At 36.7% G+C, this 16457-nt stretch overlaps 1 protein-coding gene across 1 annotated transcript in view; it reads right to left on the bottom strand.

The window, feature by feature from the left end:
- Positions 1-588: 588 nt before the first annotated feature.
- LOC148943262 (tyrosine-protein phosphatase non-receptor type 9-like) overlaps positions 589-16457 on the bottom strand; it is an 80559-nt gene continuing 64690 nt past the window's right edge. Inside the window, exons 3-4 of the mRNA XM_089101070.1 lie at positions 15954-16187; positions 589-792 (exon numbers count right to left, since the gene is read on the bottom strand). Coding sequence (XP_088957196.1) covers positions 589-792; positions 15954-16187 — 438 coding nt within the window. The remainder of the gene's footprint in view (positions 793-15953; positions 16188-16457) is intronic.

Genomic DNA, 16457 nt, shown 5'->3' on the forward strand with positions numbered 1-16457 from the left:
CGCTAATGATAGAACTAAACAGGAAAAGGGGTGGAACAGATCTATTTATATTCAAGTGCGGAGCCTTATGCCAAAAATTAAAACTATAATATTCACGGCGAAAAATAGCATTTTGAGTTTCAAATGTTGAGATACCGGTAAACTAGAAAATTAGCTAAAAATATTATTATAAGATATCGATGCGATAGCAACAGAGAAAATAGCAAAGATTAGAAAGAGAGTGGTTTCTTTGCAAAAAAAAATTACATTATATTTAGATATCTCAGGGAGGGGGGGGAGCAGAGAAATTTAAAACAAGGGGTGTGAGATTATAGAAAAAATAATATTTTAATATCTCTGAGACAAGTTTATATTGGGTTGAAAAATAGTTTTGTTTTTAGATAGGTAAGAAAAAATGCTCACATTTGCAAATCCTGGCTGCATTTGGGTGCCGGATGGTCCAGGTAGCGTGTGTTCGAGGGCAACCTCATGATTTTGTATAGTTCCTGAGACCCTCCACAATGTAGGATAAGAGGATGACGGGTAAGCTACCTCACAATTTTCCGCAAATGCGGTATTGAAAGCAACCATCCACTCTCTTTTGAGTTTTCAGCCTGGCTGTGCAGATGAGGCTTGGGCAGGCAGTGTAGAGCTAGAGGACATCGGACAGCGAGCATATTGTATAACTGACTCCCTCGCAGGGGTTATATCTAGGACCCTAGCTCTCTTACTGGGAGGCGACGGGCATTCTTCACAACTTGCCTTACCCCTTGCTCTGTTACTGGGTGGCGACGGGCATTCTTCACAATTTGCCTTAAAGAAGATAAAAAAGTTAGCATGGAAAATAATTTCCCATTTTTTAAAGAAGGAAAATTAGTGTCCCCCCTAACCCTAATTTTGTCTACCCCCCCTTAAATTTAGGAAAATTAACCCACCCTAGGTCTACCCTCTCATTGAGTTAATCTTGCAATTTATTCAAGCGCAATGCATATCAATAAAGAATATATCTTACTGCCTTTTATTCAAATGTTATAGCTAAAATCACTAAAATGTCAAAGAGAAATGGTTAGACACTGAAGTCGAAAACAATTATGTTAAAAACAATTATCTTTTCATTTTTATTTTGTCACTATTATAAATGCTAACGCCCTCCCCCACAAAATTCCTGGCTATACAGTTGACCCCCTCCCCTAAATCTAGGAAAATTAACCCACCCTAGGTCTACCCTCTCATTGAGTTAATCTTGCGATTTATTCAAGCGCAAGGCATATCAATAAAGAATATATCTTACTGCCTTTTATTCAAATGTTATAGCTAAAATCACTAAACTGTCGAAGAGAAGTGGTTAGACACTGAAGTCGAAAACAATTATGTTAAAAACAATTTCCTTTTCTTTTCTATTGTTCTACTAATAAAAATGCTAACCCCCTCCCCAACACTCGTCATGGAGCCCCTCATTACCCCCTCCCCTAAATTGAGGAAAAGACAGCCCCTAACGGTTTCTCTAATCATGGAGTTGATCCTGCGATTTATTCAAGCGCAAGGCAGATCAATAAAGAATATATCTTAATGCCTTTTATTCAAATGTTATATCTAAAATCACTAAAATGTCGAAGAGAAATGGTTAGACACTGAAGTCGAAAACAATTATGGTAAAAACAATTATCTTTTCATTTCTATTGTGTCACTATTAAAAGTGCTAGCCCCCTCCCCAACAAAAATCCTGGATACAAAATTGACCCCCTCCCCTAAATTTAGGAAAATTAACCCACCCTAGGTTTACCCTATCATTAAGTTAATCTTGCGATTTATTGAAGCTAAAAACAGACCAATAAAGAATATATCTTACTGCCTTTTATTCAAATGTTATAGTTAAAATCGCTAAAATGTCGAAGAGAAATGGTTAGACACTGAAATACAAAAAAATTATGACAAAAACAATAATCTTTTCGTTTCTATTTTGTCACTATTAAAAGTACTAACCCCCACCCCAACAAAATCTTGGACTTACGCCCCCCTTCTGGGAATATAAAAGAAAAATTTTCAACATAAAGCCTGAAAAAAATCCATTTAAATAATAAACATATAAATTTCAAAGAACTTTGCTAAATTAATTAAAGTGTATGAAAAAGTGTTTTAATTTTGACGGAGAAACAGTTAATTTGACTTGGCACCGCGTTCATAAACACATAGGAAAAGGGGGACAAAACTCATTATGTCAAACCAGAGCGGCATATTGCATTAACAATTGGCGGAAGTCAGTGGTTGCTTTTAGCTAGGATATAGAATGCTTAAAATTGTATAAATTTAACGAAAATAAAATTATTTCTATTATGAGAATTATCATTGTCAAAACAATGATGGAGGGGGGTTAGGTTTTGAGGGTAAAAAGAACATATTTTATGTTTTCTATCGAGTATAAAGATTGTATAGTGATGTTTGTACTAGAGTGGGAGGGGGAGGGGATTGACCTGAATATACTGGAGGGTGACCAAGGAAAATAACTTTATTTTGAAAATAAAAAATAAAAATGTATTAAATCAGAACTTACATTGCAAATTGAAGTTGCCAAGGCTTCTAAAGAGTCAAATTTATCCATTCTTGTGTCATCAACTATGTCAAAATACTTTCTAATAATTTAATCACAATGAATATCCGTTATATACGAAATCTCAAGGGTGAATTGTTATGTAACAGGGAAAACCATATGTAAACAAGCCCTCTGATTGGCAGAGAAAAAAACACGTGATTTAACTATTTCTCATTCCTGGAAACTCATAACAATCGCTTCGAGCATGCACTTGGCCAAAACAACAACAACAACAACAAATAAATCGACCTTGGAAAAAGAAGTCATTGACCCTATTAACCACGTGTTCTCCCTAGGGACTCTATGCCCAAATAAGGAGTCCCGCTCGGAGTATAAGATAGCTTTCTACTAACAAGTGTTTGGATACGGCCTCCTTTCCTAACTGTAAATAAAAAACAAAAGCCTACTGCGTCATTGGCGCTTAACTGAAAACGGATAATATTACAAATATTTTCTTTTCCAGTTCTTACAGTATTGAAAGCAAAAATACAATTACAGTGAAATAAATTCTTGAACTGATGGATCTTTCAACAATTAATATCATACATCAAATATTAAATTTGATGTTGTTTATACTTTCCGATATTGTTCAAGACAAATATAGTTTTCAGTAAAGCACCAATGACAAAGTGGGTTTTAAAATTTTATAGTAAGAAAAGGTTGTCATATCCAATTTCTTATTTTTAGTGATATTCAGTCGTTTCAAGCTTAATTTGTCCGTTCAATTTAATTTTTACTCGTTTTAAAAATTATTTATTAATTTAGACTGATATCCACTGTATGTTTGTTTGCATTGATTGTTTATTTATTTTTTGTTCGTTTTAAGTTTCATTTATACTTCAATAGCAAAAATAATTTTTTTTCGTTTTAAGCTTGATATTTATATTCAATCTAAGCATTACTCGCTTTAAGATCTATTTATTCATTTATATTATTACTTGTTGTATGTTTTTGCAGAGATTGTTTATTTAATTTCTGTTCGTTTTGGGTTTCATTTATTCTTTAATAGTAATTTCTGGTCATTTTGAGTTTGAATTTTAAAAGGTATTTGTAACTGCTGAGCTTAAATTTAAAATTTCAAGTTTTTAAGTTTAAAGTTTTTTTTAAATTAATTTTTGTTCGTTTTTAATAGCGAAAAATTTTAAGTTTTTTAAAATTCCTCATTTCAAAATCAAACTTTAAAAAAAAATCAAATATTGATCAAAATAAGAAAACTGATATCAAATTAACAATATCAATGTGACAAAATGGGTTTGTGTCAACCTCGGAGTTTTTATTGTCTGATGTTTGAACTATTTTTAACAAAATTGCTGTCTCAAAATTTTTATCGGATGGGTTTTAGAAAAAAGGGCGTGGGGGGACTAGATTAAGCTTTGGTCTCTTTTGACTCCTTAAAACTGAACTAGAACTTTCTATTTTCAATCAAATGAGCCCTCTTAAATTTATACGAGTATCTCTTATATAAGAACCATGTATATTTCCAGAGTATAACTTACAGCGCCTATCCCTGGGCCCTGGGGGGTTGTGTCGACCCTGGAGTTTTAATATCTGATGGTTGAACTACTTTTAACAAAATCGTCACCTGAAATTTTTCGGATGGGTTTTTCACACCCAAAGGCGTGGAGGGCAGGAGGGGCTAGTTGCCCTCTGATCTTTTTTCACTCTGAGAAAATGAACTACAACTTTTAATTTCCATCCAAATGAACCCTCTCTGAAGTTATACGAGCATACCTTCCATAAGAACCATATATGCCTCCAGAGCAATACTTACACCACCTACCCGGTTCCTGGGGGGGGGGGGGTGTCGACAAAGGAGTTTTTCTTATCAAATATTAGAACTATTTTTTACGAAACGGCCATGCACAATGGAGTTATTGTTACATCATCTTTAAACTGTTTTTAACAAAAGGACTGCCTCAAATTCTTTATTAGATTCATTTGGGGAAAAAGGGCTTGGGGTGGGGACAGTTGCCCACGGATCACTTTTGACTCTTGAAAAGGCCACTAGAACTCTCGATTTACAATCGAATGATCCCCTTTTGAAGTTTATACGACGACCCGTTCTATATGAAGTGCCTCTGGGAAAAAAATAAATGGAGTGTGGGGGGAGGCTAGCTGCCCTCCAATCACTTTTGACTCTTAAACTCGTGAATTACAACTTTCAATTTTCAATCAAATGGGCCCTCTAAGAATTTTATACGGGCATCCCTTTCATAGCCACTACACATGCCCCCAGGGCATAACTTACAACGCCTACCCCTGGGCCCTGGGGGGCTGTGTCAAAACCGGAGTTTTTTGTTATCAGAACTTTGAACTATTTTTAACAAAATGTCTATCTCAAAATTTGTATCTGATGTATTTAGGGCGTGGAGAAGAGGGGCTAGTTGCCCTCCGATCTCTGTTGACTCTTAAAAAGTGAACAAGAACTTTCAATTTCAAATCAAATGAGCCCTCTCCGAAGTTCATTAGAGCATCCCTTCCATAAGAACTATATATGCCCCTAGAGCATTACTCATAACGCCTGCCTCAGGGCCCTGGCGGGTTCCGTCGACACAGGAATTTTTCTTATCTGACCTTTGAACTATTTTTAATGAAACGGCTATTTTAAAAGTTTTATCAGATAGCGTTGGGGAAAAAGGGTTATGGGGGGGGCTAGTTCCCCTCGGATATCTTTTGACTATAAAAAATTGAACTAGAACATTCAAAGTCGTATCAAATAAGCCCTTTCAGCGTTTTATGCGAGAATTTCTTTCTTAAGAACCATATATACCCCAAGTAAAACACTTGCAACGCCTATCCCCGGGCTCTGGGGGGGGGCGTTTTTGTTATATAATTTTTGAACAATTTGCAAAACACAGGCTATCTTTAAATTTGTAGCGGACGGGTTTGGAGAAAAAAGAGCGTGAGGGGGGGGGCTAGTTTAACTCTCTTGACTCCTAAAAAGTTAACTAGAACTTTCAATTTCCAATCAAATGAGCCCTCTATGAAGTTTATACGAGCATCCCTTTCACAAGAACCATACATGCCCTTGGGGAATAACTTAGAACGCCTTCCCCTGTGCCCTGGGGGGGATTGTATTGACACCGGAGTTTTTCGTATCCAACCTTTGAACTATTTTTTTCTAAAAAGATGTCTATCTCAAAATTTTCATCAGATGGGTTTTGAAAAAGAAGGCGGGGGGGCTAGCTGCCCTCGGATCTCCTTTGGCTATTAAAAAGTAAACTAGAACTTTCAATTTCCAATCGAATGAGCGTTCTCTGAAGTTTATACGAGCATCCATTTCATACGATCCATAAATGCCCCAGGGCATAACTTACAACGCCTGCCCCCAAGCCCTGGGGGAATGTGACGACACCTGAGTTTTCGTTATCTGACTTTTGAGAAACCTTTTACTTAATAGCTATCCAAAAATTTTTATTGGATATATCTGGGGAAAAAGGGGCTTGGGGGGGGGCCTAGTTGACCTCATCCCTTTTGACATTAAAAAACTGAACTATACCTTCCCGTGCATCGTCAAATGGGCCATCCTATAAGTTTTTACGAGCTGAACTTCTGTTATAGCACAATAACCCCCCCTACAGGGGCTTATTGTACCTGTCCGTGGATCCTAGGGGACTGTGTTGTCCCCTGAGTCTTGGAACTATTTAAAAACAAAAGGCTATCTCAAAGTTCGTATCGGATAGGTTTGAGGAAAAACGGCGTGGAGGGGGGCTAGATGCCCTCCAATCTCTTTTGACTCTTAAAAGTGAACTAGAACTTTCAATTTCCAATCAAATGATCCCTCTTTGAAGTTAATACGGGCATTCCTTCCATAAGATCCATACTTGCCCCCAGGGCATAACTTACAACGCCTGCCCCCGGGCCCTGGTGGGTTGTATCGACACCAGAAATTTTGATATATGGTCTTTGAATTATTTTTAATAGAATAGCTATCTTAAAATTTTTATCGCATGCATTTGGGGGGGGGGGGTGGAAGATGGTTACCCTCCAATATCTTTTGGCGCTTAAAAAGTGAACTAGAACTTTTAATTTTCAATCAAATGAGCCCTCCCTGAAGTTTATACGAGCATTCCTTCCATAAGAACCATATATGCCCCCAGGGCATAACTTACAACCCTTGCCCCTGAAGACTGCGGGGGCGAGTGTCCTGCTCAAACATTAATTTCCAGAATTTTCAACTAAATTGAACAAAATGGCTATATCAAAATTTTGATTGGATGTGTTTGGGGAAATGGTGGGCGTGGAAGGGGTGTCAGTTGCCTTAGAATCACTTTTAACTATTAAAAAGGGAACTAGCCATTTAAATTTCCAATCGAATGAGCCCATTCTGAAGTTTCTACGACAACACTGTCTATACAAAACCTTATATGTCCCCCTGGGCATAACTTACAACCCTTGCCCTGAAGGCCGTGGGGGAGTTGTCATCCTCAAAGACCTAATTTCCTTAACTTGAAACCACATTTAATAAAATGGCTGTCTCACAAAAATTTTTGGGATGTGTTTTGGGAAAAGGTGGGCCTGAGAGGGGGGTTAGTTACCCTCAAATCACTTTCGACTATTAAAAAGGGCACTAGCCCTTTGAATTTCCAGTCGAATGAGTCTTTTTTGAAGTTTCTACGACAACACCTTCTATAAAAACCTTATATGCCTCCAGGGTATAACTTAAAACCCTTGCCTTGAGGGTTGGGGGGTAGTGTACTCCTCGAAAACATATTTTCTATCTGGAAATCAACTACGCTGAACAAAATGGCTATCTCGAAATTTTGATTGGATGTGTTTGGGAGAATGATGGGCGTGGGGGGGGGATAGTTACCCTCCAATAAATTTCATCTATTAAAAAGGCCACTAGCCCTTTGAATTTCCAATCGAATGAGCCCTTTTTGAAGTTTGTACGAAAACACCTTCTATAAAAACCTTATATGCCCCCAGGGCATAACTTAAAACCCTTGCCCTGAGGGTTTAGGGGGAATGTCCTCCTCAAAAACATATTTACTATCTTGAAATAAACTACGCTGAACAAAATGGTTATCTCAAAATTTTGATTGGATGTGTTTGGGGGACTTTCGAATATTAAAAAGGGCACTAGCCCTTTGAATTTCCAATCGAACGAGCCTTTTTTGAAGTTTCTACGACAACGCCTTGAATAAAAGCCGTATATGCAACCAGGACATAACTTAAAACCCTTGCCCTGAGGGTTGTGAGGGAGTGTCCTCCTCAAAAACTTATTTTCTATGTGGAAATCAACTACTCTGAACAAAATGGCTATTTCAAAATTTTGATTAGATGATGTTTGGTGAAATAATGGGCGTGGGGGGGGGCTAGTTGCCCTCCAATCACTTTCGACTATTAAAAAGGGTGCTAGCCCTTTGAATTTCCAATCGAATGAGCCTGTTTGGAAGTTTCTAAGACAACGCCTTCTATAAAAACATTATATGCCCCCAGGGCAAAACTTAAAACCCTTGCTCAGAGGGTTGTGGGGGATTGTCCTCCTCAAAAACATATTTTCTATGTGGAAATCAACTACACTGAACAAAATGGCTATCTGAAAATTTTGATTGGATGTGTTTGGAGGAATGATGGGCGTGGGGGGGCTAGTTGCCCTCCAATACCTTTCGACTATTAAAAAGGGCACTAGAACTCTCAATTTCCAATCGAATAAGCCCCCACTGAAGTTTCTACGACGACCCCTTGCATATGAAGTGTCTCTGGGGAAAAAAAATAATAATAAAACATTGGAACCATATGGCCTTTACTATAGGCAACGCTATAGCGTTGCCTCTGAAAAAAAAAACACGCAAACTCTGAATGAAAAAAAAATCTTAGCAAAAAATTATAACACACAAACTAAAGGGCAATAATGGTTCTTAATTTTTCGGATCGAAATTTGCAATTATACAAGGAAAAGTAGCATTTTGTGTTTACTTTTTACCAAAACAATAGTGCCGTTTTTTTGCACTAAGATCTTACATCTAAGATCTCTCATCTTTCTGCAAAGATTTCCTTCTTTTAACTCATCTTTGTTCTAAGATCTTACAGCTCACTGATGTTAGTAAAAAGTGTGAAAGACGCCATCTTTCTACCATATAGAACAATGATGAGAGAACTCTGATGATATACTCATCATTGTTCTTAGACCGCTGATCAGAGCAGAATGATGAAAGACGATTGCAAAAGAACACTATAATATGTAAGATCTTAGTGCTAAAATTTCACTTTTAAGCGTTCTTTGTCAAAAGATATAAGATCTTAAACAAAGATGAGTCAAAATAACAGGCCTAATATTGCCTTTTGAAAGAAATACTTTCAGAGCCATCTAAACTAAAAGAGAAAGTAATTTTTTATAGATGGCAGATGACGCTGAAATTTGCGGTCAGTTAAAATGCAATGCAAATATTTCGCCGAGACCTCCGCCCGACCATCCTCAGTGAAAAATAAAAAAGGACCTTAAAAAAACAAACACTAAAATCATCGTCACCTCTGCTCAAATCCTTCTGAATAGAGTACAGGAGTGGTGTCTCGTTAACTGCATGATCATCAACAGCAAGAAAAGTCAGGTTGTTTTATTTCGAACCCCTTACAAAAAAAATGAAGCTCAGCAAGCACTTGACCTAAAATATTCCACCAATCTCCTCCCGCAGGTCGAAGTTGCCAAGTTTCTTGGTGTCCACATAGACTCCTCCCCATCATTTGCAACACATGTTTTCAACATCAGAGCTATAATCTTGCAACAGATAAGTATGATTAATCGTGTGAATAATTTTCTTCCTCCTGATATACTTGTCACCCTTTATTACTCTTTTATTTACCCATATATCTCATACTGCGGATCTGTTTGGGGCAACACTTATCCTTCAGTTACTAATAAATGAAAATCTATCCAAAACCGTACCGTCAAAGCAGTTTTTCGACTGTCCCAACTATATCTCACCAAGGACTTGTACTCCGATTTTGGCATTATCCCTTTTGAACCAATAGAAAATTAAATCTATCCCTTGCATACTCCGCTTACCATAAAAATATTTCTCCCCAATTATTATCTTATTTTAATTGTAATAATTCTGAAGGCCTCTGCCTCCGTTCATCCAACCGTTCCCTTATTGTTCCCAAGTGTGTCTCTAGCTCCGCCCAGCGATCCTCCATTTATAAATCTATACTTCAACAGAATATAATACCCTCCAGTGTCGAGCTATCCACAAGTTTTCGCACGTTGTATAACAATGTTACTAAACTCTGATATTATAATTCTCTAAATTCTTAATCAATTTGCTTTAAATTACCCGTGTTTTCTCTTCTTTTTCTTTCTCTCTTCTTCATTTTCAATTTTTGTTGTTATGGTCCTCAACAAGTTTGCTTCTAGGATCCTTATTATTATTGATGTTATGTTTAATTTTTATTTTAATAAATTGAATTAAATTGAATTGAATTGAATAAAACCAAATTATAAAAAACACCCCCAAAATAAAAGTAGGTTTCGTGCGAAGCTACGTTCGCGCGAAACCTACACAGTCTCTTCCTATCATAAAAAAAAACAAGAGACAAGTCACGAGACATCAGTATTTTGAAGTCGTCAGGATCTCATCAGTATTTGAAAATACTTTTTTTCAGGAAATCTGGTGAGCGTATAGCTGCGAATAGCTGCAAAACTGCAAGCGTCACTGGCAGTGTGGCAACTTCGTAATAAAGTAGATATCCTAATAATTAGTATAATAAATCTTTCAGTATTACAGAAATCCAGCTGAAATTTACCTGTAAGTCATAATGTATAATAAGCATTATTTTGGTTTCAAGAATGATTTAAATTCAAAATCCAGTCTGTTGAAAGTAGGCCTAGATAAGCTTGGCAGGTTAATTAGGCTAGTTGACTTTAAGCTGGTATGCCTACTAGTGACAAAAACAGCCTACATTTAAACTTTCAGTAGAAAATATAAATAAGATAAAAAAAATTCTGTTCTTCTTTTCAAATTTTATTTTTGATTTTTACAAAAGCATCATAATTTATAAAAGTCTTATCAAAAAAGTCTTATCAAAGCTTGTTTTGTATCAGCCACTATTCTATCGACAAAGTTTTAAGTAGATCTTAATCCCTACAAAACTTTTCCCAAAACTCACTACAAAAATCTTACCGACACTGGTGACTTCCTTTTTTCTAAATTATTTCTAGGTGAGTCTCAAGATGTATTAACATAAACAATTCTTCAGATGTCAAATGGTGAGAAAAGATGCAAAGGGGGGGGAGGGTTGAAGGGGAATACATTCAGGTGCATCACATTGAGCCCCCAGTCGGAAAGGCATGAATCAGCTTTTTTTAAATCCAAGTTTCATGTCATTATCAACTAGAATTTTAAAAAAAAAATCGTAATTGTTTTATCAAAAGGAGACAGGCTGAGCGACTTTTTTATGGCCCATTACTGTGATTAATTAAAAAAAACTTTTTCCACAAAATAAGTTTTTCAAAGAAAAGTAAAGAACCCCATTAAACAAAAAATGAGCAAAAATAAAAGCAAATAATCTACCAAGCTCGAAACTACCACAAATCAGCATAAATAAATAACTGAAACCCAAAACGAACAGAAATTAAAATAAATAGCCAAGTCAAACTCAAAACGAGCAGAAATTAACATAATTATGGTTCATGACCAATATTCATTCCCATGATCGGATCATTATTTACACTTTACTAGAAAAATACAAATGAATGTACATTGTCAGTGTATTATACATATGATAATATTTTGTAAGCAAAATGTTAGTATTATTTGATTTATTACAGTTATAACATTAAAAAAAATTATATTTTTCAGTAAAGTACAACTTATGTTCTGGCCTTGGGAAGGCATAGGAATTTGCGCCCAACTTATGTTAATTTCTGCTCGTTTTGTGTTTGACTCGGTTAATTATTGTAATTTCTGTTCGTTTTGGGTTTCATTTATTTCATAATGGCACTTGGGAGGAAAGGGGCGTGGAGAGGGAGGGGGGGGGGGGTAGTTGCCCTCCAATCTCTTCTTACTCTAAAAAACTGAAAAATACAAATAAATGTGCATTGTCACTTTAAAGTACATATACTGATATTTAGTAATCAAAATGTTAAAATTATTTTATTTATTAAAGTTATAGAAGTAAAAACATTTATATTTTTTTCAGTAAAGTGCAAATTTTTTTCTGGCCTTGGGAAGGCATAGGGGTTTTGCGCCCAACTTATGTTAATTTCTGCTCGTTTTGAGTTTGACTCGGTTATTTATTTTAATTTCTGTTGGTTTTGTGTTTAATTTATTTGTTGATGTTGATTTGTGGCAGTTTCAAGCTTGGTAGATTATTTGATTTTTTTTTTACTCATTTTTTGTTAAATAGAGTTCATTACTTTTCTTTGAAAAAATTATTTTGTGAAACAATTTTATAAATTAATTTTTTTTCGTTTTATATTGACATAGTCTTTTCAAGGGAAAATTAAATAACACTTTAAATCTTTTCGTTTTTTAAGACTTTATAGTTTGGCCTGCTATTTGTATGCTGGAGAAAAATTTTCAGCAGTTTTTAACAACATACACCATTTTAAAAATTTGGACACAAATAGTAGTGTTTAACTCAGTTTCATAACTCCTCTAGTTGACCTGAAATGGAAAACTTGATACCATTCGCAAAAAAATCTGTTTACTTTCTTTAATAGCTTTGATACACTTACACTATTTTGATTTGGTTAAATTTTAAGAGCAGAAGTAGCCTCGAAAGTTTGAACATAATACCCTCAGTCGTTCTCGTGGATACTGCTGAGATGCCTTATTGGGATTTAGCATTATCACAGTGCATTTTGATTTAATCTTGAGGCAACATTTAGTTTTTAAACATGTTTAGTTTTAAACATGGGCAAATGGGAGGGTGGGAGTGGAAGGGGGATTGATTTCCCTCCAATCACTTTCGAATATTAAAAAGGGCATCAGCCCTTTCTATTTTCAATCGAATGAGCCCCTTTCGAAGTTCCCACGGCAACTCCTTCGAAACGAAGTGCCCTGATCTAAACAACAACAACAACAAAAATATTACTAATCACTTTCGACTATTAGAAAGGGCACCCTTTGAATTTCAAATCGAATGAGCCCTTTTCTGAATTTTTTGCGACAACTTCTTCTATAAAAACCTTATATGCCCCCAGGGCATAACTTAAGAAAGCTGTCCTTAGAGTGTTGGTGAATTATCCTCCTCAAAAACATAAATTTTATCGGGATATCAAGTACAGTGAATAAAATAATTTTAGGAAAGTTTTTATTCAGTGTTCCTTGATAAATGAAGGGCGTGGGGGGGGGGCTAGTTGCCCTCCAATCACTTTCGACCATTAAAAAGGGCACTAGCCCGTTGAATTTCCAACCGAATGAGCATTTTTTGAAGTTTCTACGACAAAACCTTCTATAAAAAACATTATATGCCCCCTGGGCATAACTTAAAACCATTGCCCTGAGGGTTGTGGGGGAGCGTCCTCCTCAAAAACATATTTACTACCTGGAAATCAACCACGCTGAACAAAATAGCTATCTAAAAATTTTGATTGGATGTGTTTGGGTGAATGATGGACGTAGGGGGGGGGCTAGTTGCCCTCCAATCACTTTCAACAATTAAAAAGGGCACTAACCCTTTGAATTTCCAATCAAATGAGCCCCTTTTGAAGTTTCTATGACAATGCCTTCCATAAAAACTTTATATACCCCAGGACATAACTTAAAACCGTTGCCCTGAGGGTTGTTGGGGAGTGTCCTCCTCAAAAACATATTTTATATCTGTAAATCAACTACGCTGAACAAAATGGCTATCTCAAAATTTTGATTGGATGCATTTGGGAGAATGATGGGCATGGGGTAGGGACTAGTTCCCCTCCAATCACTTTCGACTATTAAGAATGGAACTAGCCCTTTGAATTTCCAATCAAATGAGCCTGTTTTGAAGTTTCTACGACAACACCTTCTATAAAAACCTTATATGCCCCCAGGACTTATAACTTAAAACCCTTGCCCTGAGGGTTGTGGGGGACTGTCCTCCTCAAAAACCTATTTTCTATCTTGAAATCAATACGCTGAACAAAATGGCTATTTCAAAATTTTGATTGGACGTGTTTGGGGGAATGAAGGGCGCAGGGGGGGGGGCGAGTTGCCCTCCAATCACTTTCGACTATTGAAAAGGGCACTAGTCACTCCAATTTCCAATCGAGTGAGTCTTTTTCGAAGTTTCTACGACAACTCCTTCGATACGAAGTCCCCGGGTATGGAGAAAAAAAAACAAAAAACAACACATTGTACCCATATTGTTATTTACATAGGCAGCGCTAGCGCGCTGCCTATGAAAAGGTGGGCGTGAGAGGGGGGGTTAGTTACATTCCAATCACTTTCAACTATTAAAAAGGGCACTAGCCCTTTGAATTTCAACTCAAATGAGCCTTTTTTGAAGTTTCTATGACAACGCCTTCTATAAAAACCTTATATGCCCCCAGGCCAGAACTTAAAACCCTTGCCCCGAGGGTTGTGGGCGAGTGTCCTCCTCAAAAACATATTTTCTATCTGGAAAACAACTACGCTGAGCAAAATGGCTATTTCAAAATTTTGATTGGATGTGTTTGGGGGTATGATGGGGGTGGGGGGGGGGGGGCTAGTTGCCCCCCAATCACATTCGACTATTAAAAAGAGCAGTAGCAATTTGAATTTCCAATCCAATGAGCCTTTCTTGAAGTTTCTACGACAATGCCTTCTATAAAAACCGTATATGCCCCCAGGGCATAACTTAAAACCCTTGCCCCGAGGGTTGTAGGGGAGTATCCTCCTCAAAAACCTATTTTCTATCTAGAAATCAAATACGCTGAACAAAATGGCTATCTCAAAATTTTGATTGAATGTGTTTAGGGGAATGACGGGCGCGTAGGGGGAGGGGGGCTAGTTGCCCTCCAATCACTTTCGACTATTAACAAGGGCACTAGCCACTCCAATTTCCAATCGAGTGAGTCTTTCTCGAAGTTTCTACGAAGACTCCTTCGATACGAAGTACCCGGGTATGGAGAAAAAAAACAACACATTGTGCCCACATCATTCTTTACTTAGGCAGCGCTAGCGCGCTGCCTATTAAAAGGTGGGCGTGAGAGGGGGGGTTAGTTACCGTCCAATCACTTTCAACTATTAAAAAGGGCACCAGCCCTTTGAATTTCCAATCAAATGAGCCTTTTTTGAAGTTTCTATGACAACACCTTCAATAAAAACCTTATATGCCCCCAGGGCATAACTTAAAACCCTTGCCCCGAAGGTTGTGGGGGAGTGTCCTCCTCAAAAACATATTTTCTATCTGGAAAATAACTACGCTGAACAAAATGGCTCAAAATCTCAAAATTTTTATTGAATGTGTTTGGGGGAATGACGGGCGCGGAGGGGGGGGGCTAGTTGCCCTCCAATCACTTTCGACTATTAAAATGGGCGCTAGCCGTTTGAATTTCCAATCGAATGAGCCATTTTTGAAGTTTCTACGACAACGCCTTCTATAAAAACCTTATCTGCCCCCAGGGTATAACTTAAAACCCATACCCCGAGGGTTGTGGAGTAGTTTCCTCCTCAAAAAGATATTTTCTATCTGGAAATCAACTACGCTGAACAAAATGGCTATCTCAAAATTTTGATTGGCTGTGTTTGAGGGAATGATGGGCTTGGGGGGGGGGGGTGGTCGCCCTCCAATCACTTTCGACTATTAAAAAGGGCACTAGCCCTTTGATTTTCCAGTGGAATGAGCCTTTTTGGAAGTTTCTACGACAACGCCTTCTATAAAAACCTTATATGCACCCTGGGCATAACTTAAAACTCTTGCCCCGAGGGTTGTGGGGGTGTGCTCCTCAAAAAAGATATTTTCTAAGCATAGGGGGGGGGCTAGTTGCTCTCCAATCACTTTCGACTATTAAAAAGGGCACTAGCCACTCCAATTTGCAATCGAATGAGCCCTTTTCGAACTTTCTACGACAACTGCTTCGATACGAAGTGCCCGGGTATGGAAAAAAATACATTGTGCCCACATCGTTCTTTACTTAGGCAGCACTAGCGCTCTGCGTATGATTGTGAAAGTCAAACAAACACAGATAATCAAACAAATTTTTACCAGCACTGTAAACTTTCCAATTTCTTTTCAAGGTGTGACAGACCAAAGGAATACATTATAAATATATTCTTAACCACTATAAAAGCGTTAAAAAGAATATATAAGAATATATTATAAACCGTTATTTTTAAAATCTAAACTTTATATTTTTTCGAAAAAATTGTTTTCCAAATTATCATAACTGTTTTATCAACAGAAGAAAAGTTGAGCAACTTTGGCATGATCCATTACTTTGTTGTCAAAGTTTTGCAGAGATAATGAAACAGATTCTTACCAAAACTGTAAACTTTCCACTTTCTAATTCACTCCTAAGGGGATCTGAACATGGATCCAACATCGACAATGCTTCACGATGACGAATATTCTCATGCTGCTGGTAAAGAGCCACTGCTCGCTGAATATCAAATTTACGAGCATTAAGGAACTTCAATGCAGTCGACCAAGCCAGGGGACCAGCACCCCTTGATGTCCGGATCTGGTTTACTATACTTATGAACTCTTTTGCCGCCTATAATAAAAAAAGAAAATATAAAATTATAATAATAAAGAATATAAAAAGTAGGCTATAAATAATTTTATTATTTTTATTTTTTAAAAAATTATAATAACAAATATAAAAACAATAAAATAACTTTATTATTTAAAAAAATATATACAATAAAAATAAATGTTTTAATATATAACAAAAACCTATCATACAAAAATAATTTTATTAATATAATGAAGTTGTTTAAAAAATTAAGATGATTTATAAATTTAATTTTAAGCGTCCATAGTT

This window comes from Artemia sp. Qi Xiang Cuo, chromosome 15 (assembly GCF_049724085.1).
Source record: "Artemia sp. Qi Xiang Cuo chromosome 15, ASM4972408v1, whole genome shotgun sequence".
Classification (NCBI taxonomy): Eukaryota; Metazoa; Arthropoda; class Branchiopoda; order Anostraca; family Artemiidae; genus Artemia; species Artemia sp. Qi Xiang Cuo.